This window comes from Tiliqua scincoides, chromosome 1, assembly GCF_035046505.1.
Source record: "Tiliqua scincoides isolate rTilSci1 chromosome 1, rTilSci1.hap2, whole genome shotgun sequence".
In the NCBI taxonomy this organism is placed as follows: Eukaryota; Metazoa; Chordata; class Lepidosauria; order Squamata; family Scincidae; genus Tiliqua; species Tiliqua scincoides.
Window position 1 is genome coordinate 147325397 of NC_089821.1, and position 24477 is coordinate 147349873.

Genomic DNA, 24477 nt, shown 5'->3' on the forward strand with positions numbered 1-24477 from the left:
TCAAAAAAAATCATCTGGATAAAACGCCCACAAAAAGTGATTGTGCAACAATTGCTAATAAGCAATTGTTTTTGGAACACTCATCCATTCCAAATATGTGAGCTTCTAGGTTACAGGGATATGTATTCTTTGTATGGCGCTCACAGTGTGGAACACTTTGTCAGCAGAAGTACACCTGATCCCATTTTTCCTGGTTTTCCATCACAAGGTTAAAATGAAGCTTTATCAGAAACCATTACCTGGTGGTTGATACACAAAGGGCTCAATCCTATCCAACTTTCTAGAGCCAATGCAGCCCCAAAGCAATGGAACAAACATTTCCTTACCTTGAGGAGGTCCCTGTGACTACACTCCACTGCAGGATGCAATGCACACCCCATTGGCATGGCTGCATCAGCACTGGAAAGTTGGATAGGATCAGGCCCAAGCTCTATTTTGCTTTTATGGAAATGTACTTGGCTACGGTTAGTATTATTCCTGGCTGCTTCTATTTTATGACTTTTAGATTTGTCAAAAGCTTTATCACAATTTTTTAAATTGTAGTTATCCACCCCTGTGGTGCAACATTTTCAAGATCAAAATCGTGGCAAATAACTTAATATCAGAAGCAGTTTTAAGCAAGAACATTCACAGAAGACGTTACCCACTAAGGTTCCTTGTTATTAAGTCCATACTGAAATCCAAAACCAACATGGTGCTGTAAATCAGAGGCTAGTCAGCTAATCTTGCAGGCTGCTTTAGTTTCTCTAAGCTCTCTCTCTCTCTTCTTCCCAAGAAAGGAAGCTCAACTCCCTTACCCTGCCTCAATTGCATGCTAGGGCTTGCTTCATAGTCCTGTCTTGACCCCTTTTTGCATAAGGAGACCTACCTGTCAATTCTTGCCACCCTGTCCCCTGCTCTTAAGCCTTGCAGAACAGCAATAGGTAATTCTGCTCTGGGGTGCAGCCTCACCAAAGACTCATGAAAACCAAAGCATTACTTTCCTTGTTATTGTCTCATGTGATGTCCCATTAACTGAATGCTTAGTGTTTGTTACTTTCCTTCTCTGCTTGTGACTGATGTCTGGTTATGTGCAAGTGAAGTGATTGTCTCTTTTTTATAACCTTTTTGTTGGAGGCCTGAGATCAGCCTCAGGGTTCCCCAAACTCAATGGATAATCCAGCAAATACTCTGAAACAAGGAGAATCTCACATTTCAATTGTGATCTCCTTCAGAGGCTTGGTGCATCAATCAAGAGCCCTTGATCGGTGGGAAAGATTAGATCCCCCAATGCAAGTGGGTGAAGTGCATTCATTATAGCTTTCGGTTCAGGCTACAGAGAACCACTGCCAACCAGTCTTTGCCATAGCTTGAACTACCAAAACGTTGTCTCTCACCAACCTCCCCACTCTTCTCTCTTTTCCTCTCCTTCCCTGTACCCAAAACCTTCACTTCCCTCTCCTGGGTACTTCTGGGAAGTCCATCTAATGAGGAGTTCCTCTCTCCTCCCCTCTTCTCATTTCCCCTCTTTTGAATCACTTCCCACAGGGCTCCACTGTGGGTGCAGAACTCTCCATCTAAAGTGTGAGTGTGCTGTTTCAGTCAGGCCTAGTTTGAACTCCCTTTTTTGGTTTTTAAACACTGAAGTACATAAGAACATAAGAAGAGTCCCACTGGATCAGGCCAAAGGCCAATCTAGCCCAGCTTCCTGTATCTCACAGTGGGCACCAGATGCCTCCAGGAACACACATAGACAAAAAGATGCCTGCGTCCTGTTGCCACTCCCTTGCACCTGGCCTTCTGAGGTAGCCTACTTCTAAAACCAGGAGGTTGCACATACCCATCATGGTTTGTAACCTGTGATGAACTTTTCTTCCAAAAATCTGCCCAATCCCCCTTTAAAGGCATCGAGGCCAGATGCCATCACCACATCCTGCGGCAAGTTCCAAAGTTTAATTATACACTGGATAAAGAAATAATTTTTTTGTCTGTTCTAACTCTCCCAACACTCAGTTTAAGCGGATGTCTCCTGATTCTGGTGTTGCATGAGAGGGAAAAAACCATCCCTTTATCCATCCCCTGCATAATTTTGTATGTGTCAATCATGTCCCCCCTCAAGTTCCTTTTTGCCAGACTGAAAAGTCCCAAACACTGTAGCTTTTAGGGGAGGTACCCCAGCCCAGTAATCATTTTGGTAGCTCTGCTCTGCACCTTCTGCTAGTAAATTCTTTGGCCTTTATCCCTCATCTCTGTTTTCCTTTCCCTGCCCAATTAAGCAACTGTGCCACTGTGCTACACAGAAACCCTGCACTTGACTGTGCCCCCCCCCCGTTTGCACATGTTCCATGTGTTTTAAAAAGCACTGTTGGTTACACTCTGGATAGCTGGGAGGATTAATCACTGATTTTGTTGTCACACAGTGAACAGCTTTGCAGAGACACCTGTCACAGGTCTGACATTTTTGGAAGGTACAATTGAAGCTCTGGAGACAGAATCTGTTGAGTACTTATGCAGACTAAAACGAAGCACATAAGACAAATGGGTTGATAGAGGATTTTTTTTTTAAAATGCCATTTTACCTAATAAGAACTATGCACCAATATGTGGTGTCCTAAGAAAATGTATTTTTTTTATTTAAAAAATAACCACCACCACAAACTGCTAATGTGATGAAAGTTTTAACAAGGGAAAATTCAGATTCAAATAAAGGCTCCCCAACCTCCTAAATTTAAATAAAGCACACATACTACAGTACTGAGTGGCAAAGTGGCACTGAAGATTAATGAATGTTCCTTATATTCTTTTCATTCAATCCCACTCAAGCAAAACAATTCTTAGCATTTATATAATGCTTTAAAGCAGCAGGTGACAAATCCCAGACCCCGGGCTGGACCTGGTGCCTGGAGAAAACTTTTCCTGTCATGCAAGGCGCTTACCATTCTGCACTGCTGCCTGAATCTTTTGAACCAATTTCATCAGAAAGACAGGCTGGGCAGCCACTTCTGCTATCCGTCACCCCAGCAGGCTCTGCACCCTGATTTTGGGACAGAAGTGGCTGCCTGGAGCAATTTTCTGACAAGATCAGTTCAAAAGACAACAGGTATCAGTGTGGAATGGTAAGTTCTGTGGGCAATGAGGAAGGCCTTAATGTAGCAGTCTAGCAGTTTAGAGACTGCTGCTTTAAAGCATTCAAAGTGCTTCACTTTGCGATCATCTGTTATTAACATCATAACCCTATAAGGTAGGTTAGGATATATAAGAGCCATGGAGCTAATGTGACAGGGCAGTCACCATTGTTCTAGTGTCTCTGTCTGTTTGTGTCCGATTTTTATATTGAAAGATGTATGTAGATGAGTAAAGCTGAACTCTTGCCTGTCCCACTTCCCCCTGCTCCATCACTTTAGATTCTATTATCCTAGCCCTGCTCCAATATAGCAAAAAAGAACTGGGCTGGATGAAAAACACCTGAAACAGTGGAGAGGTACACTGGGAGAGGGTCTCGATCCCCTTGCCCACATACCTCTCTTGCTGTTAAATACAACTTCCCCCTCCCCTGCTTTATATGTTTAGAGTAGAAACATGAACAAACAATTGTGGCTGGTAGTTTGGTCCTCATAAGACCATAACTCTAAAAAACTCACAGAGGCTAGCAGAGCTATTTCCCTTTCCTCAGAACAACTACTTAATCATTTGTGAATCTAAACACATGAGCAGCTGTGGACAAACACATGAACGCACTGGTTCCCTTGAGATTCTGAGATACATAACAGTATTTGCAATGTACAGCTGAAGTCCCAGTTCAAGCTAACCAAGCACTTAGCCCATCTGCCAAATTACAAATGCATGATAATATTTTTCTCCCTGAAAACTGTGCAGCTCAAATACTCCCTGTCACATACTTGGGATGTGCAAAAGGAAGTATCTCTTCGTATAATGCATAATTCACTTACGGAATTGATGCTGCCTGAGTTGGCTTTAAAAGGGGATTAGACAAAGTGCAAGTTGCATCCAGGAAGATCTCATCCAATGGAGAACAACCTCAGAAAGCAGCCGACGTGGTTGTCCCCTCAGAGTCAGGGGTCCTGCTAAGCCGGGCAGCCATGAAGTTTGAAGCCACACAGGATGCCACACAGGAAGAGAAGGGGTCCAGGCACAGCACAGACCCCTTACAGGGAATACAGGTCAGAGTATTTATGTATTTTTCAAATTTTTACAGTTATTCCCCCAAGGACCTCAGGGTGGTGCATGTGGTTCCTTCCCTCTTTTTATCCTCACAAGCCTGTGAGTTACGTTAGGCTGAGAGATAATGGTCCAAAGTCACCCAGGAAGCTTTGTGGCTGCATGGGAATTTGAGCTTGGATGTTCCAAGTCTAAGTCCAACACCAGAACTTCTACACCAACCTCTCTCTCAGAATGCTCTGAGCAGGACGTGACAATCCTATTTCCTCCAGTTCCTCTCTCCCTTTTTAAGGAGGCTGATTTACATCTTTAAAGAACTGGCTGGAGCATTTCTTAGTTCCTGAAGAAGAGTGATCTTATTTTGCTGTTTTACTACAACAGTAAACAGTTTACTGTGTTAAAAGGTTGGTTTCACACTACATCTCCAATGCAATTAAGCTACTAAAGGTTTTTGAGAGCTGACCTTATCCAAAGCAAAGTTTCTTGATAAATATTATTTTAGTGGGTTTTTTTAAATATGAGATTTCCCTACTTCCTCTTCAAAAGTGAAGTGGTAGCAACTAATTTGATTAGGAGATCATTCCGTTAATAACCTCAATATCTAAGATCTCCACACAGTCTCTCTCCCCAAGACCAGCAGCCTATCTGCAGAAAACTGGTACAACTCAGGTCAACTTCCTTAATAGACTTACCTATGCAGGCCAACAACAACAAAAAAAAAGCAGAGTAATTCATACAAAAGCCAGGCCAGTTCACTAAGCATTAGTTCAAACATTGGAAAAAGATGGATGCAATAGATATATCCTAAAATTGAAATGTTTGTCCTTTAAAGAAAACCTTACCCCTTTTTCTTTACTGATTTTTCAAGGATTTTCTCATATGCTAACTTCTCTTTGTCATATTGTGCTACTATTTTGTCAACTTGTGTACAATGCAACTTCTGCATAACACTATGTTCCTGAAAAACAAAAATCATTTGTCAGGCTGTAGTTTGGGTTAGTAGGCATTTAAATGTCCATCACAGCATATAAATATTACAGTCAGAAAAATTTAATCCGGGTGTAAGCTTTTCTTTCCACTCTAAAATAACAGCAGTTATATATACAGGTCATCCCTTATTATTCACTGGGGTTCAACTGGAAAAACAGATTTAAAGACCCACTTCAGGTTTCTTGCACCTCCTTTGTTCCTAACGGACTAAGACCTTGCCTTGACACCTGCAAGGGTTTTATCTGGGACTCCCTGCTGATACCATAAAATGTGTTAAATAAAAGCAGTTTAAAAAAATTAAAAAGTGTGTCTCTTTACAATTGTGGTTTAAAAACAGCTTTTCTTACAGTTGTAGAGAGGCAGTCAGCAATTAGAAATTCAAAGGACCCCCTGCCTTTGCCTGGCACAGCCGAAGAATGGAATGATTGCTTGCATGACTGTCTCTCTACAACAGTAAGAAAAGCACCTTTTAAAACTGTGATTTTAAAGGGATGCATTTTTTCCCCTTCTCCAGGGATCAGCACATTCTTTCTCATTTGCAGTGGCCATTCGTTTTGAACCAAATCCATGTATAAAAAAATCAGTGAAAAACAAGGTTGAACCTGCATATTAAATACACCATTTTAATTTATGAATGTACAGTGTTGAGAACAAATGGGAAACACATTTCCTGTCCTGCTTGTGGCCTTCCAGACATATTTGGCTGCTTGCTGCCTACATCAGATCACTGGATTACATGGAAGTTTGTGGAACCAAGCAAGGCAGTACCAAATTTCTAACTGTTTTGTCCTTGGATACTCAACTATACTCAGCCCTATCATTCACAGATTTACAGTTAGGGACTAGGGCATCAGAGGAACTGCTGTATGAGATAATTTGTCCCCTAAGGATATCTGGGGCAAGGTCTTCCGGTGTGTGCTAGTTTTGGCTGCCTTTGAAAGTCAAGACCAGGAAGAGGAGCAGCAGTGGAGAAGACGGTCTTTCCAGATGGATGTTCTAGGATGCTATCTCACATACTAAAATCACAGATAACCACGTGACCTTTGTAACCACATGTGCAAAAACCCATGTTAAAAAATCCTGCCTCATGGATTAGGAGGGCAACTAGTGGCAAAGAGATACATGGATATTGCATGGCACAAAATCTGTGGTATAAGGAAACCCACATGAATAATGTTTCCTAATGTACAGTTATTCCGTGCAAAATGCCCATTACAGTGTGAATTTCTACACATTTGTTGCAGCTCTGAGAGACAGAGATAGAACCTCAGAAAGATGGAAAGTGCAGCCAGATTCTTGCATACTTCCCCTTTAAAGTTAAAATTAACAACATGCAGAAGTTTCCATGTAGTTAACTTACTGGGCATACTTAAGATGCAGGTGTATTTGCCTAGGTATTTGAATATATTATTTTATAATTTTTTTTCCAACTCTGCTATTCTGTTTGTCCAAAGAGAAAATTGGTGCAAAGCACATTATCTGAAACTCAAACAAAAATTACCATACCTTTGCATGCCTCTTCTTTAAAGAATTCAGCTCTTTTTGCTGCTTTTTTGAATGTTTGATGTATGCCTGTTCCCCCCCAAAAAACAAACCTAGATTAATTTCTCTTCAAAATGTTTGAAATCAAAAACATTCTGAAAATGGCATCACAACACATTGTCTTGGAGTAAATGTATGCATCTATTTCAAAATTTAAAACTCACGCAGGTTCCATACATAGCCAAGCTCCGGTAACTAACTGACAAATGCATGCAGGAATTTGAGGTGGTGATCTGGAAGTCTAGGCTGTCTGATATATGCAGATTATTTCAACTGCTTGAAAGAGTCTGGAGCAGCCCCTTCCCCACCCTTCTATGGTCTACTAACAGACCCATGTGCCCTGGGGGAAGACAAGACAGGAGAAGCACTGAGCTCCTGAGATGATCTGTTATTTATTTTGGAGATTCATGTTCTGTCTTTCTGCCTCCAAAAGGGACACATAAGGCAGCTCATGTCAGGTTAAAACATGTAAAATAGGATCTAAAATACAAACAAACAAAAATCAATGCAGCAGTCTGGCAGACAGAAAACTACTAAAAGCAACAACCCTATAAAAAGACTACACATTAAAAGCCTCTGTAAATTGAACAGTTTTGGCCCTTGGCAAAAATGTCACCAAAGTGAGAAGCCAATCAACTTACAAGCCCTCCCTCACAAGGGGAATGCCAGAGCCTGGTTGCAACATCAGAGAAGGCTCTCTTCCATGTCCCAACCAGATGTACACCTGACACCACTGGGACAAACGGGAGGGTCTCCCCTGTAGATCTTAACTGGCAGGCAAAATCATTTGGGAGAAAAATAGTCCTTGAAGTACCTGGTCCCAGGTCATGTAGGGCTTTGAAGGTTAAAAACACTTTGAATTGAATTTGAACAATTCTGAGTTCTACATTCTACAACATTTTTGTTTGAATATTGTAACCTGACTTGGCCAAGGCAGAAAGGCAACATATAAATGCAAGACATAAGCAACTCTTCCAGTATACATATTATACCAGAGATCAAATAAACAATGGGCGGTGGCTAGGAGAAGGAAGTCAGGTTTCTTATTTGTAACATTTCCTCAAACCAACCACAATTTTAAAAAGTTCCCTGGTATTCCATTTCCCAAAGTGAATACACAATTCCAGCAAAGGTGGGCCACTTCAGAATGCTGAGAGAAGTGAAGAGAGACCTAAAAATGGGGGGGGGGGGGAGAATCACCTTTTAACCTATCTAATGAGCAAGCAGTTCGGCATGGAGCCAAGAAAACTGAGAGTGAAGGTTCAGTGATTCCTGCTGGGCACCTCACAACATTTTAATTTCAATTTTATTTTCACCTCTGACAATAATGCATATTGTCATAATTTAGAATGATTTGCTAAGTTTTCACAGACGTACCTTCATTTGCTTCAAGTCTTCTATTCTGACTTGAGGAATAAGATCTATACCTAGAATAAAGAGCAGCATTTTACCTAGAAGCAATTTGTATTTTAATGGAATCTTTTGTAATGCCAAAAGGCATGCTGATTCATCTAAAAGAGGGTAAAATATATTTTACACGAATGCTTCCCAGAAGCTATCATCAGCAGTCACCATATTTGTAAAGGAGAAAAGAGGTATCATAAGAAGTCTTGAACTCTCCAGGTGCATTTTTACCTTTCTTAGCTTCCATTCCAGGACCCACACCAGAAGTGGCATTTGGTCTAAGTTCAGAGCTAGTCTGAGGTGCAACATTTGCTTTCGGATTATTAGTTTTGCCTTTCTTATCATTCTTTGAAGTGTCATTTGGTACATCAGCTATATCGCTCTGCAAAAAAACAAAGAATTTTAAGGCAGTGGTCAAATCTGGAATGGAGGTTAATAGACTCAAAGGAAATCACGTATGCACAGGAAAAGTACAGAAGACAAAATGTAACAGCCCCAGCATCACAGCACAGGTACAACTAGACCCCTTCTGTCAGAGTGCCATTCCCTTTAGATTTATTGTCATGCAAAAGTACAGGTTGAGTCTCCTTATTCCAGAGGTTTCCTTCCCAGAATGTGGATGGCAAAAATTGAATTAAAGCAATTCCATTTAAAAAACAATGTACCTTTTCTAGGCAATTTTAAAACAGCCTTGCTGACCTTTATGATGTAAGACAGAGTCATTAGGCAGACAATCCATCGATCAATCTCTCTCCAGGTGCTTAGAAAGGCTTCACTCCGAGCGACTCCTCCCTTCACCCAGAGAGCAGCACTGGGAAGGAATGCAAAGTGATTATCTTTCTATCACGTGCTCAGGGGGAAGGGAGGGGTCACTTGTCTCGGAGTGAAGCTGTTCTAAGTGCCTGGAGAGAGAATGATTGATGGTCAGCCAGCTGCCTCTCTCGAATTAATGAGGTTATTGTTAAACGACTTTTTTTTCCTTTAAATTAAAGGGCCCTTCTCATTGAACTGAGATAAATCCATAGGTAAAAAAATCCATGGATAATTAGGTTATAGCTGTAGTCACACACTAGTGACGACAGTAATGACCACCTCAAGGGCACAGTTCAAGAACCAAATACTTGGTAAAATTTGCATCTGATTTTGGATTTTAAAGGCATTTCATGATTCTGGTTCAACTGGCAAATTTCAAATGTCATTTAAGTCACAATGGCACACATCACTCTTTAAAAAGTAAGATTCTTAGAACCTTACTGCCCTTGCCCAAACCATGAGGAAATTGTAACACTTCAGACAATTGAGGCCCAAAATCTTTTTTAAAAGGTGGACTTTTTCTGCACTGTAATTCTCACCGGAAAATACACTCAACTCCTATGATTCTGTGAGTTATCACCTTCTCTGCCCCTCAGTCTAAGTAGCTATGTTTGGGACAAGAAATGGAAAAGTGGTTGGTTCCTGGCAGAATACCCTTTCTAGCTAAGGACTGGAACTACCATTCCCAGAATCCTTTCAGAAATGAATGCTATTTGTGTCATTTCTACTGAGGAGAAGGCTCTCTGTGGGCCTTGATCCCTGGGGAAATGTGAATATTGTCAGTTTTCCACCATGAATTCTGGCAGTGACTGGCAAAGACCCATGTGGAAAAGACTGCTCCCTAGGAATAATGTATTAGCACTGGTTTTTCTGCCTGTATTTCAGTGCTGCCTAATGTGTTTGCAAAGCCAACTGGCTAGTAGAGATGCCAATCATGATCTTTCTCCTTTGACTACATAGATTTGCATCCCAGTTCCAATGCAGACAGTTGTGTGTTAATACCAAAAGGTAAGTTGGCTTATATTTATTTAATTGAATTAAATACAACAACCAAAACTAAATAAAATGCAAATCCCCATATGTACTTTTAACCAAATAAATGTAGTGGTGGCAGCTACCTAAAATTAACAAAGGGAAAATAAGTCCATCTGTTACTTTTCAGCCACTCTCTTCATTTAAATCTTTTACCAGGAGAGGCTTTAAGTACAAATGCAAATCATTTTCATATTCATAGTTATTACTTACTGTTTCAATTCCCATAGCTCTCATCTGGTCGGCTCTTTTCTCCATGACAGATAAAAATTTCTTTGGATCTGACAAGGCATCCACAATATCTAAAAGAATATTAAAAATAAGTATTCATGCTATTTTCAAAAATGTCATATAATTTCTACAAAAGCTCTGTTTAACTTTGTCAGACATTAACCCACCTCTTCATCAAGAACTAATGATATGGATAGCCACAATATATTTAGAAGAGGTGCTGAAACGTATAGTAAAATCTCTTCATAAAGGAAGATAATTCTGTATGGTCATGATCCAAAGAACTAGATATGTGCATTAATTGCAGTGAATCTGACAACTAAAGATATCTGCTTTGCAAACTGGAAAGTGAATTATGTCTTCAGTAGTAGAAGCTGCTGTCATTAAAACTTCAGTGAAATCTCTGGCTGCGTGTGTGCATACGTTCTCTGACTCACAACCCAAATATACCCAATGTTATATGAATAAGAAAAAAATCTTATCCCTTTATGTACATATCTAATTATATTGTCATACTTAATGAGTAGCAGAGAAAGAGAGAGAGAGAGTGAGATTTTCAGCCCTTCCTCAGCTCCATTTACCACCCCCAACTCCATCCCCAAGCAGAGAATTTGGTCAGAGCCTACTCTCTCACTTTGTCTCCTACAATGTCCTCAGTGATGAGCTGGGCAGCAAGGTGGTAAAAGTGAAGAGTTCCTTTTCCACCTAACTTTAACCCACCACTGAGGTTATTGTCATGAGCGATAAGGTCAACCTGAACCCTGCTTTTCCAAACTTGGCCCTGACGCAGATTACCCCCCAATGGCCATGGTCTTCAGGCACTGGGGAGGTAAGCCAAAAGCTGGGTGTGGGGTGGGGAAGGTAAAAACAGGTAAAAACTCCTTCCCACTCTTGAACTTATTTCCTTCAGGCTCTACTTGGGGGAAGATATACTGGAAACATATTGCCCTCAACCTCCTTCAGACAAGGAACACTGCTTCTCTCCCACGGATTCCATATTGATTATGCTTGGACCACCCAGGAGCAGAGGTAATGGGCAGCTTTTCCCTTTATTGCAACAAAGTCCAGAAATACAGTGCATTTTTTCTGCCTCCTTAAATGCCAATGAGAGCCAGTCATTATTTTAGTTCAGCTAAAAAGGTGTATGGGGTATACCAATGGTTAGAGACTAAGGGCCCAATCCTATGCAGTGTGTGCTGGCTCACTGGTGATGCACACGATTGCAAACATGCCGTAGGGCAGCCCCATGCTCAAGGCAGCTCAGGCCTGGGCTGCCCACCTGTTCCTTGACTCAGGCAATCCCCACTGCTGAGAAGCAAACCTGTTTCTATCAGCATAAAGTTAGAAGTCAGCCTTTCAGAAGTCTAAAAAGGAGACTACAGCCATTGTAAATGAATTTTGGGGACCACATATGGCCGGTAGGTCATCTCTGCATTAAAGCATTCAATATTAATACATTTAATTAGTTTGACATGCTAGTATTTCCCATCTTAACTGTTAAGGAATACTTCACAACCATAAAAACATACTGTTTACCAAATTGCCATTATTTTATGAAGGTCTAAGAAAACTGTAGAAATTCTTCACTCTACAGCAGGGGTGTCCAAAGTTTCTGGCAGGAGGGCCACATCATCTCTCTGACACCGTGTCGGGGGCCGAATTAATTTACATTTCAAATTTGAATAAATTTACATACATGAATATATTAAAGATGAACTTATATGAATGAATGAAGGTCTTGCAATAGCTCAAGGCCTATAAAAGGCCTTGCACAAAGCAAGGCTGGCCTTTCCTTTGCTGCTGCTACTGCATCACAGACGTGAAACAACAAGCAGTGGAGGGAGCCATCATCCCACAGCTCACTCGAGAGGCCAAACAGTTGCCCTCTCGCTGAGAGCAGTTGCGTTGGGTCAGTGTGGGCTCCAACAAATCTCCGGAGGGCCAGAGGGTCATTGGAGACTAGGGGCTCCCTGAGGGCCGTACAGAGAGGCCTTCAGGGCTGCAAGTGGCTCCAGGGCCGGGGTTTGGGCACCCCTGCTCTACAGCATTCTGGAAAGCATTCTCAAGAAAGCATTCTCTTGCTTATGAAAATCCTCAGAGCAATAAAAGGTACCAAGTCAAAGTTTTACCTCCAAAACCATCAGGCACATATGTTTTGAGTACAATGTTGCAGAAGATCGTTGGCAGGGATAACGGTTTGTTGCCTTCATTTCGAAGGGAAATGTGTCTGTAACCTGCCTGAAGACCATCTAGAGGCAATATCCTTTGGCCAATGAGTTTGTTGTTGTCATCATAAACTGCTATCCTTAAGACCGCTAGGTCTGGCAGAATAACCTAAGAAACCCAAGAACAAAGATAGCTATTGATTATAGTTATAGAATATGTTGCTCAGAAGTTATCTTTAAAGGAATCCACAAGTTCATAGCCAGTTTCCAAGAGTGTCATGAAAGAGGAGGTATGTCTGGCTGGGTTTCTCATTAGTAACCTCTCTGGCAGCATATCTTGAAGTACTGTATACCTAATTTTATACAGAACTCCCACAGAGAGAGTATAGGGATGGGACACAAAATATGAAAATAGTCCTCTGAAGAATTACTGTATCTAGATTGCTGCTGTTTGGATTTTTTAAAAATGTAAACTATTTTGCAGATGGGTAGCAACCAGAAAAAAAAGTTTAAATGAAATTTGTTTTTTGAGACAGGACAGTAAATACCAGGAGCATAGAATCCCAGAAGAATATGCAGGAATAATAAGCACTGAGATAAAGACAACAGTGCCCTCAGATAGATGATAGATTATTCACAGCAGTGTCGCTGCAACTTTCTCCAAGGTTGTTCCCACCACTGCCTCCTCTAGCAATGTAGTTTGGCCAGATTGCTAAAATTATGGCCCATGGCAGCAACATAACCCATGATGCATTAAACTGTTTCTCTTTTTCCCCCTCTGATATGCATATATACCAGGACAAGGCAAGCCTGCAGGAATATTCCACACAAGAGTGTGATTTTTCTGGCTACCAAAATCTGATCAAAAAAGAAAATAGAGTAACCATAAAGTTGCTGATGGTGGGAGAGGAGCTTATTTTGTAATGCCCAGGTTCCATTCTGGGCATTTATTCAGAAGTTGAAACTGACATAAATAGCACCAACTGACATAACTAACATAGCACTTTTGCACAGGTCCAAAAGCAGAAGCCTGGATGGACTGCACCTGCATGAGAGCACCGACATGGCTGTCCAGCTTGTGGTCAGACAGGCTACACCTGTGCAAAAGTAGGTGCCTCTAAGTCATGACGTCTGTAATTTGGATGTCTGTTGCTTGGGGACTACCTGTATACAAACCACAGAAATCTGTGGTGGAACAATCAGCTCAATTATTCTCATTAAGAATAATGCAAACTCAATTATGAATAAAAACAGACTACTGCCATAGAACCTATAAATCAGCATTCCAACAATGGAATGCCAAAAGGTTTTTCTGCCAATGCAATACCATGAATGCTGGTGTTGTATCAAGCTGGGCCCAATGGCTGGAACCACTGCACCAGCAAGAATCCCTGCCTCAAAATGTACACTTATTTAGAAACGGCCAGGACAAAACAGCTTAAGGAAGGAGGCAATCTGACAACAGCTTCAGCAAACATAAATGCAATGGTAGTTTGCTTGTCTAGTACGATGGAGTTAAATGTTCCCCACCACCCTCTAAGGACAATACATCACAATAGCTACGGCAAACAAGAAACTTCTTTAGCCTCTGAACCAACAATTTCTCCATGAGAGAAAGCTGTTAAATTAACCTTGATTCAACTCCACTTTCATGTTCATTCTTATAAAATCAATTATTTATTCAGAAATACCCAAATAAGTATGCATAGTTAAAATATAGCAAGACTGACCTGACGTAAGCAGTATACCATATCACAACTTACCAATATCTCACAGTGGAATGACAACACAGACTATGTATTACAACAGTGGCAGTTTTATTTTTTAAACAGGAGGACAATAAAACATAATCCACACATTACCTGCTAAGAGTTTGTCTGAGGTTCATGCTAACGTGAAAAGCACTATAAAGCCTAAACCTACGGTCTCAGAGCATTACTCAGGATGTTGCCTTGCTAAATGTCTCTACTTTTTTTTAAAGAAAAAGCTGGCTTCCAAACTATGTCCAAAAAACCATTGTTAGATTAAGAATCTAGGCACAATCCTAACCCCTTATGTCAGTGCTTTCCAGCAGTGACATAAGGGCAATGCAGCTCTGAGGTAAGGGAACAAACATTCCCTTACTTTGAGGAGGCCTCCGTGAGTGACACCCAACTGCAGGATGCAGCACATGTCCCATTGGCACCGCTATGCCAGTGCTGGAGATCACCGACATAAGGTGTTAGGATTGCACCCTCAGTTACATAAAACCTGTGCCAATAACTACTAGGCCAGTTCATATTTAGTGTTATTCTACAGACATAATTAAAAAAAGGAGGAATCCATCAACAGGCAAAAAAAAAATTCCTCAAAAAAGTGGTGGTGAGCAGGTAATTATTCTGCATTCTGGACAACAGAACAGGTGAAAGGATAAGAGACATTGTCAAAGACAGCACCACTAACGTCACATACTTTGAATGAAACTCTAGTTGACAAAAATTAAAATAGAATGGGATATAAAAATTAGACAGCACTGATTACAGCTGAGGGTGAGTTTACAGGTGTAGTTTTGTCACATTTTTCTGTAGCACTTCCATTGTTAAAGATTCCACACGTGCCCTATACTGCGAACCATCCACATTTTCACCACCTGCTCTAAGCATGCAGCGGAATGAAATGGTAGAGTGTTGAGGGCATCGAAAGGACTGTACACTTTGGACTGTGCATGAGAGATACTATTTTTAGATGGCCCTTCGTGTGAAAAACCTAACACAAGTCGAAAAACAGCACAGTAGTGAGAGGTCTGGGAAACAACCTGTGCCCCTGATGTGCTATGTTTAAAACTTTGTTTATGTGGTAGAACATTAAAAAATGAGGCCCTTCCACCCCACCCTGCCTGAAGTGGTATAAACCTCTCAACTACATCCAGATTCTACCGTTCTACTGTATGTTTAAAACGACACCAGGACACACGTATAAATGTTTAACCACAGAAGAATCGAGATTTGTTTGCCACCGTGTTGAGAAAGTTCTGAGGAACAGCACATGTAAACTCATCCCCATGAAGCAATCTTTGAAAATGTGTTTACCAAAACAGTGCTTAGAACATTTTTAGAGGAAAAAATGCACATGACGCACACAGGACCAAGGAGCTGGCCTCAGATGTGGGGGCAGCACCCTCCTGACTGAATCCATGGAATGACATTGACCTTCGTTTTGGATGCAGCATCTCACCTGCCCTCTTGGCTGAAGGAACAGTGCAAGATAGCTGCCACTGCCAGGGCAGGGAAGAAGTTGTAATCTCCAAGGAATGTAGATGTTCACCAGCTGAAGCTCATTCTGAGCAGACTGCACACCTGGAACACGGGCATAGCCACGAACGAGGTGGGTTCCTCCAAGAGGGAGGAGGAAGAAGCAAGAAGAGGGAAAAGCCAAACAGAAAAATAAAAATCATGTGATAGCTACAAGAGATCCTTTCTCTCTCTTTACATCTATGATAACTTCTGCCTTAACCATGTTGAGAAGTGAACCACTGTGCAGCCTTGTCCTACAAATGCAGGGAGCCCACCAGCAAGCCTTTATTCTCATAAATAATCCTTGTTCAGGGAACTGGTCATACTGGAGCAAATACTGGCAACATCAGTGTTGCCAAGCATAGATACCACTTGAAGTATTAGATCATACCTTTCGAAACACAAAAGATTCTTCATTGTAAACAGGATTCAGACCATTGTTCATCACCATTCGTGTTCGGAATTCCTTGCGTATAGTGTCGGTAGGCAGGCCATACATGTCCACTTCTACATAAGTACCAATTTTTTTGTCTGATAAAAACTGACCAGATATTACCTTAAAATGAAAGTATACAAAAAGCGTACATTTTGGTCAGAAAGGTGGTCCTACAACATACCCAATGAATATTTACTGTTTTACTTCAGTGACATACCCATACATCTATTTATATCTATGCATAGAAATACACACACACACACACACACACACACACACACACACACACACTTATTCATTCATTCAACTGTGAAATAAACTTTTTAGGATAAAAATGTATGTGGAGATTAGTAGCATGTGATTAAGAGCTCAGTCCTATACTTCCCCTCCCCACTGGAGCAGCCATGTTGAAAAGAAGCATGTCGTATGCAGCGGAGGGAGGGGGGAGGCAGATCAGGAGGCTTTGGAAGGGAAAAATGATTTAAATCCCCTTACCCATCTAAGTCTCCTGCTCTGCTATGGGTCTCCTCTATAGCTGGTGCAAGTTCGAGGAGAGGGGGGAGGAAGGTTGCTGATGGAGGGTATAGGATCAGATGCATGTCACTGCCACTGGATCCACCCCTCTGGTAGCCCTTCTACCCCCCCATTCCTCCCTTACCCTTCATACTGCCACTGATGATGCGTTAGTCAGTGATAATAATCATCAGTGATAATAGGTTACAGGCAAAGGTGGGATAACAGAATAAAAACACATAACACTGCCTTCTACACTTCTAACTTTAGAAAACACTAAAATCCACAAACAAAAAAATCCTTTTCACCCACCTCTAGTTACAAAGTCTACAGAGATCCAAATGGTCCAATGACAGACCCAAGCTTGTCCAGCATGTCTTCTGGCATTTTATACCACTTAGAAGTATAGAGTGTGAGAGTACCTATGCTTCTGCTTAACTGACATGGCGCATGAGGTGGGGGGGGGTCAGGTTGCAGGGAGGTGTCCAAGAGGCCAGCAGCACGTGGAGGGAGCAACTGGGGCAGTACAACCCCCTAAGCCTGGGAAACTTTGATCTTGACATTTAGAGCGGTGAGCGCTGCAAAGTTGTCCACCCGCTGCCCTCCTTCACCGCCATTTGGCTCAGAAATGGAGCCATGCCAGAAGTAGGGGAGAGTGTCCGGCAGCAGTGCGGAGGTGACATGGTGATGTAGGGTGGTGACATCACTGTGTTACCCAGACCTGGGTGCCATTAGGCTCCAGGACGCTTCCGCTTGAATGTTACAGAAAACACCTATCATTCCTCATGCAATGTGAAAAACTAGTATGAAGAGTACTAGAAATGCATACTGACAGTGTAATTAAAAAAAAAAAACACACACACACACAAACACAACCCACCTCCTTAGTATTTATTGGCAGAGCAATTTGGTAGACTGAAGGCATCTTGTCTGCAATATTCATAAGCCAGCCCCTGAACTCTAGCCTTAAGTGAAGTCTCAAGGAAACTATTTCAAATGTACTTAAAAAGGGCAAATACCTAATTAAGTAACATACTAGTGAATTCATATGACAGCTGGTATATAAACTAACAAGCATACTTCATGGCAAACTTTACAAGACCTTCATATGAAGGTACCTTATCCTGAGATAAACCATCTAGCCTAGTACCATCTACTCGGCCTAATGGTGTCATGTTCTTAGGTGAAAGTCTCTTCTAGCCCTTCTTCCTGAAATCCTTTCAGTCAGAGATGCCACAGTTGTACTTGGTGCCTTCTGCTTGCAAAGCATGTGCTCTACCACTGAGCTGTAGCCACTCCTTTTTAATTTAGTCCTAGTACATTTGCTATCAAGAAGGGTATTTCATTTTTAGCCAAGACTGTTTTAAGTTGGGTTTCTTTAGTCAATGTATACTTCTTACCTGTACTGAACAAGTTGCTGCAATAACACCATCTACAGGAGTTTCAGAAAAAGGATCAAATGTTCTGTCAGGTCGCCTCATAAAATCTGGTTTAAGAAGAAACCTTGAATTTATAAAAACAAAACCCAAAAATCATAAGGTATGTGATTACAGGTGAAATCTTAAACACATATTTTATGACAGACGTAGATACCTACTATGACTTTAACCCATTGAACTGTAGAAAAGAAAACTACAACACTTAATGTAAGTTACCCAGATTATCTTTTAATCAGTTTAGACATTTATTCCTGCACATCAAGTCCTCAGCCATGACATAGCGAGGCAAGTAACCTGTATGCTATGATGAGATTTTCTTAAGCAAGTACAGGTATAACTTAATTATCCATGGATTCTTCACCCGCAGTTTTATCTCAATGCGATGAGAAGGAGCCTTTAAATTAAAGGAAAAATTGTTTAACAATAGCCTCATTAATGCAATATAGGGCAGCCAACTGACAATTCATCAATCATTCTCTCTTCAGGCACTTAGAACAGCTTCACTCCAAGGCAAGCGACCTCTCCCTTCCCCCTGATCACATGAAAATGCTAAATGGCAGTGAATATCACCTCCTCCATTCTTTCCCCCTGAGCATGTGGAAGAAAGATAATCACTCTGCATTCTTTCCCAGATCTGTGCTCTGGCTAAAGGGAGGGGGTCACTGCCTTGGAGTGAAGCCTTTCTAAGCACCTAGAGTGAGACTGATTGATGGATTGTGACTCTGTCTTACATCACAAAGGGAAGCAAGGTTGTTTTTAAATTGCCTAGCAAAGGGATATTGCTTTTTAAATGGATTTGCTCTAATGCGATTTTTGCCATCCACATGAGTTCTGGGAACTGGACCCTCCTGTATAACAAGACTCAACCTGTATGTGGCAACCTACACAATTCTTTTAAAAACTGACCCTATATACGGTAAAGATCAGGGGTGGGCAAACTTCCAACTTTAGCAATCCTGGACTTTTAACAATGTAGAAGAGAGAATTTCATCAGGTGAAATGCAGCAGAATTTCAGCATCTCATTTCTATGAGATGACAAGCTGCACCTGCTGAAATTCCCTCTTCTATACAATTGTTAAAGATCCAGGATCCCTAAAGTTGAAAGTTTGCCCACCCCCTGATACAGATAATTCAAAAACTGGAAGTTGTGTGTTTTTGCCTCCAGGAGGCATTCTGAAGCCCACAGTGAGAATCATCTGTATCTCACAGCCCAATTCAGCACAGCCTCCCCTATGCTGATGCAACAGCAACAGCACAACTTGCGCATGGAGGGATTTATCAGGCAGGGGGTCCTCCCCAAGGTAAGGGGACATTTGTCCCCTTGTCCTCAGATAAGCCCCAGCCGCCACTGGGGCAACTCAGATCTGTGCTAGCTCAATCACTGGCATAAATCCACATTGCCTGTGCCAATGGATCAGGCCCAGGAAGGGGGATAAGATGCATCACACAGCAGTGCCACAAATCCTGCCCGCTTCTGGGCCTGATTTGCCCACCCCCACCACTGTCACCGTCCTGTCCTGTCCTGTTCACACCCCGCCCCTGAGCAGCTTAGCATGGAACCTACCATGTCCAGTACACACTGCTCCTTCAGCCGGCATGAGTGAGTCAGCGCAGACTTCCCTGCTGGCACTGGTAACTGCTGTGCCGTCACAAATTGCTTTACCGCACTTTTGCAATGGCTACCACCAGTGCAGCGTCTGCCACGCCAGTGCATAGGCCAGATACGACTGTGCCCTTAGATTTCTCCCCCCCCCCAAGTCTAAACAGGCCCAGATCTTTCAAAATTTCTTCCATAAAACAGAATCGAAAATCTAATTTCTACATGCTGTTTTTCACATAATTAGAAGTGACATAGTTCTACAAAACGACAGCTGTTTAAGTCATTACTCACCCGCATGACCCATTATATTCAAATTTTCCCTGATTCAATTGCATTGCTAAATCTGTCAAGACACAAAATAGTTTAGTACTTCAGTGCTGAACCACACCGGGCTTCAAGAGCCTTCTTAATCTAAGGATGCAATCCTATACACATTTTCATGGGAGTAACTCCCATTGAATTCAATGGAACTTACTTCTGAGTTGACATGTATAGGATTGTGCTGTAAAGGAAATAAGATGCTCAATTTGTCTAGGATAGTCAGTTTAACTAAATATTAAGTCCTACAAGCTCAGTGAAAATACTTATTCTGAAAGCTAAGAACTCTTAATCTTCCTGAAGTTAAAAACTGCATTTTGAATATATTAATGTCATAGACTTCTAAATTCTACAGCAATATGACAGAGGGACAATGATGTATAGTACATGGATCAGCTTCTATTTCTGGGAATCTTTTTTGTTAAAGCAGGATGTTTGATTTAATTCTAATAAAAAGTTTGCAGGGGTTCAACATTTTAATATATCATAAAATGAATCCACTCAGCAACATTAGCAAATATACGTTGTATATGTTAACATTTCAGGATAAATAAATAATAATGGTAAACAGATACCTGTTGCAAAATCATTTTGTGCCTGAAGTCCCTTTCTGAAACAAAATCCCAGTATTCACACACAATTTACAATATTTTCTAATTATATTTTCACTAAAACTGAACTCACAGTTCAGTGAATAAGCTGTTTGCAAATTATGGTGTACATAATTCAGTATAGGTAGGACCTCAGTATCTGTGAGGGTTCTGTTCCCGGACCCCCTGTGACCAGAAGGCCCTTCTGGTCATGTCCAGGAGGTCTGGTGAGGACCTTCAGTCATGGGTTCAGAATCCGCAGTAAGTCAAATCCATGGGTTCTGAACCTGATGAGGAGAGCCATTCAGAAATTAGTTCTAGCACAGCAGCTCGCAAGCTTTAATTGAGGCAATAAAACTTTTGAATAGCACTGTCTGGGCTCTGCAAGTCACTCAGGTGTTTGCTTACGTAGTTCTAAGCTAGCAGCCATTATGTTTCCATCTCACAACAGCCTCAAATAAGAGCTTTCCCTTCCTCTACGCAGTGGCACTCAGTGACAGAAGCATCTCATGAGCTGTCCCTAGGTGGCATGGAAACTCTACACCAGGTCATTAAGAGGGTAAGTTGAGTTCAGAAGTGGCACACGCACCACCCTGAGTAAAATACAAGCATGTGGAAGCTTTGGTTCAGTGGCCTCCACATAGAAGAAATGTCGAACTGTACTTTACAACATTTAGGGCATTAAGAACCCTACAGGCAAACATCCATATGTTAACCTGAATGTTCTTGCTTTGCATAGAGTCACATGACCTTCATGTCTCTCATTATCACTCCGTAGTTACCATAAAGAAAGACTCATCTTTGGGCAACAGATGAGATCTAAACAAACAAAGCATAAGTAAACAGTAATGTGCTGTTCAACAATTCTTCCAGGCCCTCCCTTCCAATATTTTCATTTAGAGGAGATGGTTGTCCCAGAGAAATGACTTGTCTTAAATATCAGCTGCTTCTCTGCATGTTTTAACATGTGTCAGCCTTTATGTCTTGGTGATCAAACCGGAAATGTAAAAGGCGTGTAGGGATTTCTAAAAGTTTTCCCCCTTTCAATCTTTTATTCAAACATTATGATTGTCTGATTCAAAACACATTCTTGTATTTATCCATGCGACTGAATCCTCCCCAGTAATGCCAGCAGCAAAAGCTTATGACATCTGCTGGAGAGTTACTGCCCAAGCTGCCTTCCTTTGAAACGTAGATTCCGTGGACATGCCTTCATACCTGGGGTCTGATAGTTGAGTGAGACCATCTGGCATCCAGCGTTCCAGAAAATTTGAGGCATGTAATTGCTGGAATCCACTCTGCCTCCCTTTGGATATATCCGACTCATTTGCCGTTTATTATAGCTGTGTTATTTGTTAAGGAAAATGGAATAGCCAAGCAACATATAGATTTAACGATCATTTGCTCCCGTCTTTATTTTTTATGTTCTGCCTTATGAGGCATTTGTCACAGACCATGTTCCTGCTATAGTTTATAAAGATTATGCATTGCTTAGCCACATATTTATCTTCACTGTTAGAACAACTCCCTTCCAACCCCACCCCTCTCCCTGCAAGGATACTTCACAAACTCGATTGCATGAGTTTTCAAATAACCGAGTCCGACAGACTCATTAAAAGAGGACATATTATAGTGAATGTTGCGTTCTAGAAAGAAAACAGTTAAGAGCCCTTTTGTAATTTTAGTGATAGGTTAGCAGTACACCAAACAATGAATGAAGTTAAACACCTGCATATATCTATCCATCCACATCTCCTTGCTTTTGCCTCTGGGCATGGGCTTATTAATTAAGGTTGCAATCCTAACCACACTTTCCTGAGAGTAAGCCCCATTGAACAAAATAGGACTTACTTCTGAGTAGACCTGGTTAGGATTGTGCCCAAAGGCATATATAATTATATATCAATGAAATAAAATAAACAGTATTCGTATGTTAGATATGTTTCATTAACTTACAAACTTACATCTTTTCTATCAAAATTCACATTTATTTTAACTAAGAATAACTAAGAATGTCAACAATTTACCCTGTTTATCTTACAGAGAGTAGTATACAGCATTCCAGGCAAAATGCAAGTATTTAGGGCAAGTACATTTTACCAATCAAGACAAAGCAGATGCACTGAAACCACCAGTGCTATATAAACATTCTTCTTGATAGCTCTATGTAGGTTAACCTACTCCTCGTAATTTGGTGCCTCCAAGTGGACAAAGACTGAAATGATATCTCAGGATAAACACGATACTTATTAAAGTCATAAAGGAACTTTATAAAGGTTTAGGGGAACAGAAACTTTAGGGGGAAAGTAATAGAAATATAGTTTACATTAGATGAACAAATATTTTGGGTACCTTCCGCAACATGGAACCCTTGAAACTTAACAGGCTGAGCGTAGTTGATTAATGTTGATAAATACGGGTGTATATTCGTTGTGGCACCTACATACTTGTAAGAGGCCATCCAGGCTTGCTCGTCTTCTGCAGTTATAACACCCTGAAAGCATATTTAGACAGACAAACCCATCAGTAGCAGCATTTCTTTTTTGTCCAATTGGCAATGATTTCAAACAGGATTAGGCCAGAGTTTCTAAAAGCAAGCATAAATGGAAGATGGCACAGCAGAGGCCTGCTCTGTCACTGATACATGCAAAATAATACTTTCTTCTATATATGTGAGTCTCACACAGGGGTGGACTTAGGAACAGTTCCATGGTTACATACTATTTTATTATTATCCAGATTTATTACTGTAAAGCACCATCAGTGCAATGGTGCTTTGTAGAATAATATAAGCAAAGGAGAGTTCCATGTATATTATCTAAATTAACAGTGCAATCCAGTTCACAACTAATCCTGTCCCACTGGTACTGCATCCACAAGGATCTCCCAACAGAGTAGGTAAAGCTCCACCAGGTGGCACAGGGGTGAAAAGGGGGTGTAACAGGGTGGCATTGTGGGCCCAGGAGGGGCAGAATCGGCGGTGCTAAGCCACAATTAATCCTATTCAAGGCTTGGAAGGCCAAGTTGGATTAGTACCAGCAATTTTGCAAGCACAGATTCAAGTAGCCCCATTATACAGGCTGGGGCTTTACCTGGGGAAGGAGACAAATGTCCCCTTACCTTGAGGAGACTTCCAGCCTGCTCTTTCCCAGCACTGGATACAGAATGGGCCAAATGGCCCTGCTGCACCAGCACTGGTTAGGATTGGGCTGTAAAATAAAATTAGGAGGGAAGAAATAGGTTAACAATTGAAAGAGACAGGGGGAAGAGGCACGGATAAGAAAAGGAGAATGTGAGAAATACTGAGCTGCATTCTGAAATCTTAGATACCCAAATTAAAAGACCTTAACTTTAATAAAAACACAAGAACAACCTCCAAAGGCCCATCTTCTGTTTTGTAGAATGGCCAATCAGCAGCCTCTGGAAAGCTGACAAGGCAGGAGATGAAGGCATACTCCTCACCCACCGTTGTTGCCCTGCAACTGCTCTTCAGAAGCACACTGCCTCTGAACCTGGAGGGTATGTACAGTCATCATGACTAGTAGGCCCTAACAGCCTTGTCCTACATGAACTTGTCCTCAGCGTGTGGTTGGTCTGTGGAACTCATTGCCACAGGATGTGGCACAGGATCTGGCCTACATGCTTTTAAAAGGGGATTGGACAAGTTTCTGGAGGAAAAATCCATTATGGGGTACAAGCCATGCTGTGTATGTGCAACCTCCTGATTTAAGAAATGGGCTATGTCAGAATGCCAGATGCAAGGGAGGGCACCAGGATGAGGTCTCTTGTTATCTGGTATGCTCCCTCGGGCATTTGGTGGGCCGCTGTGAGATACAGGAAGCTGGACTAGATGGGCCTATGGCCTGATCCAGTGGGGCTGTTTTTATGTTCTTATGAACTGAGAAAAGGGTAGTGAGGTTTCCCTCTTGCACAGAAAGAAAAAACTTAACATACTGCAGGGTCAAGAGGGGCA

General features: G+C 41.5%; 1 protein-coding gene across 4 annotated transcripts in view; it reads right to left on the bottom strand.

Annotated features, from left to right (window-relative positions):
* PLCB4 (phospholipase C beta 4) overlaps positions 1-24477 on the bottom strand; it is a 92152-nt gene that overhangs the window by 17236 nt on the left and 50439 nt on the right. For all 4 annotated transcript variants that reach the window (XM_066639102.1, XM_066639101.1, XM_066639105.1 and 1 more), the window contains 12 exons: positions 22857-22998; positions 22066-22150; positions 21723-21847; positions 19888-19939; positions 17957-18059; positions 15999-16163; positions 12300-12504; positions 10153-10241; positions 8326-8476; positions 8068-8117; positions 6655-6720; positions 5001-5116 (listed from right to left, as the gene is read on the bottom strand). In XM_066639102.1, coding sequence (XP_066495199.1) covers positions 5001-5116; positions 6655-6720; positions 8068-8117; positions 8326-8476; positions 10153-10241; positions 12300-12504; positions 15999-16163; positions 17957-18059; positions 19888-19939; positions 21723-21847; positions 22066-22150; positions 22857-22998 — 1349 coding nt within the window. The remainder of the gene's footprint in view (positions 1-5000; positions 5117-6654; positions 6721-8067; positions 8118-8325; positions 8477-10152; positions 10242-12299; positions 12505-15998; positions 16164-17956; positions 18060-19887; positions 19940-21722; positions 21848-22065; positions 22151-22856; positions 22999-24477) is intronic.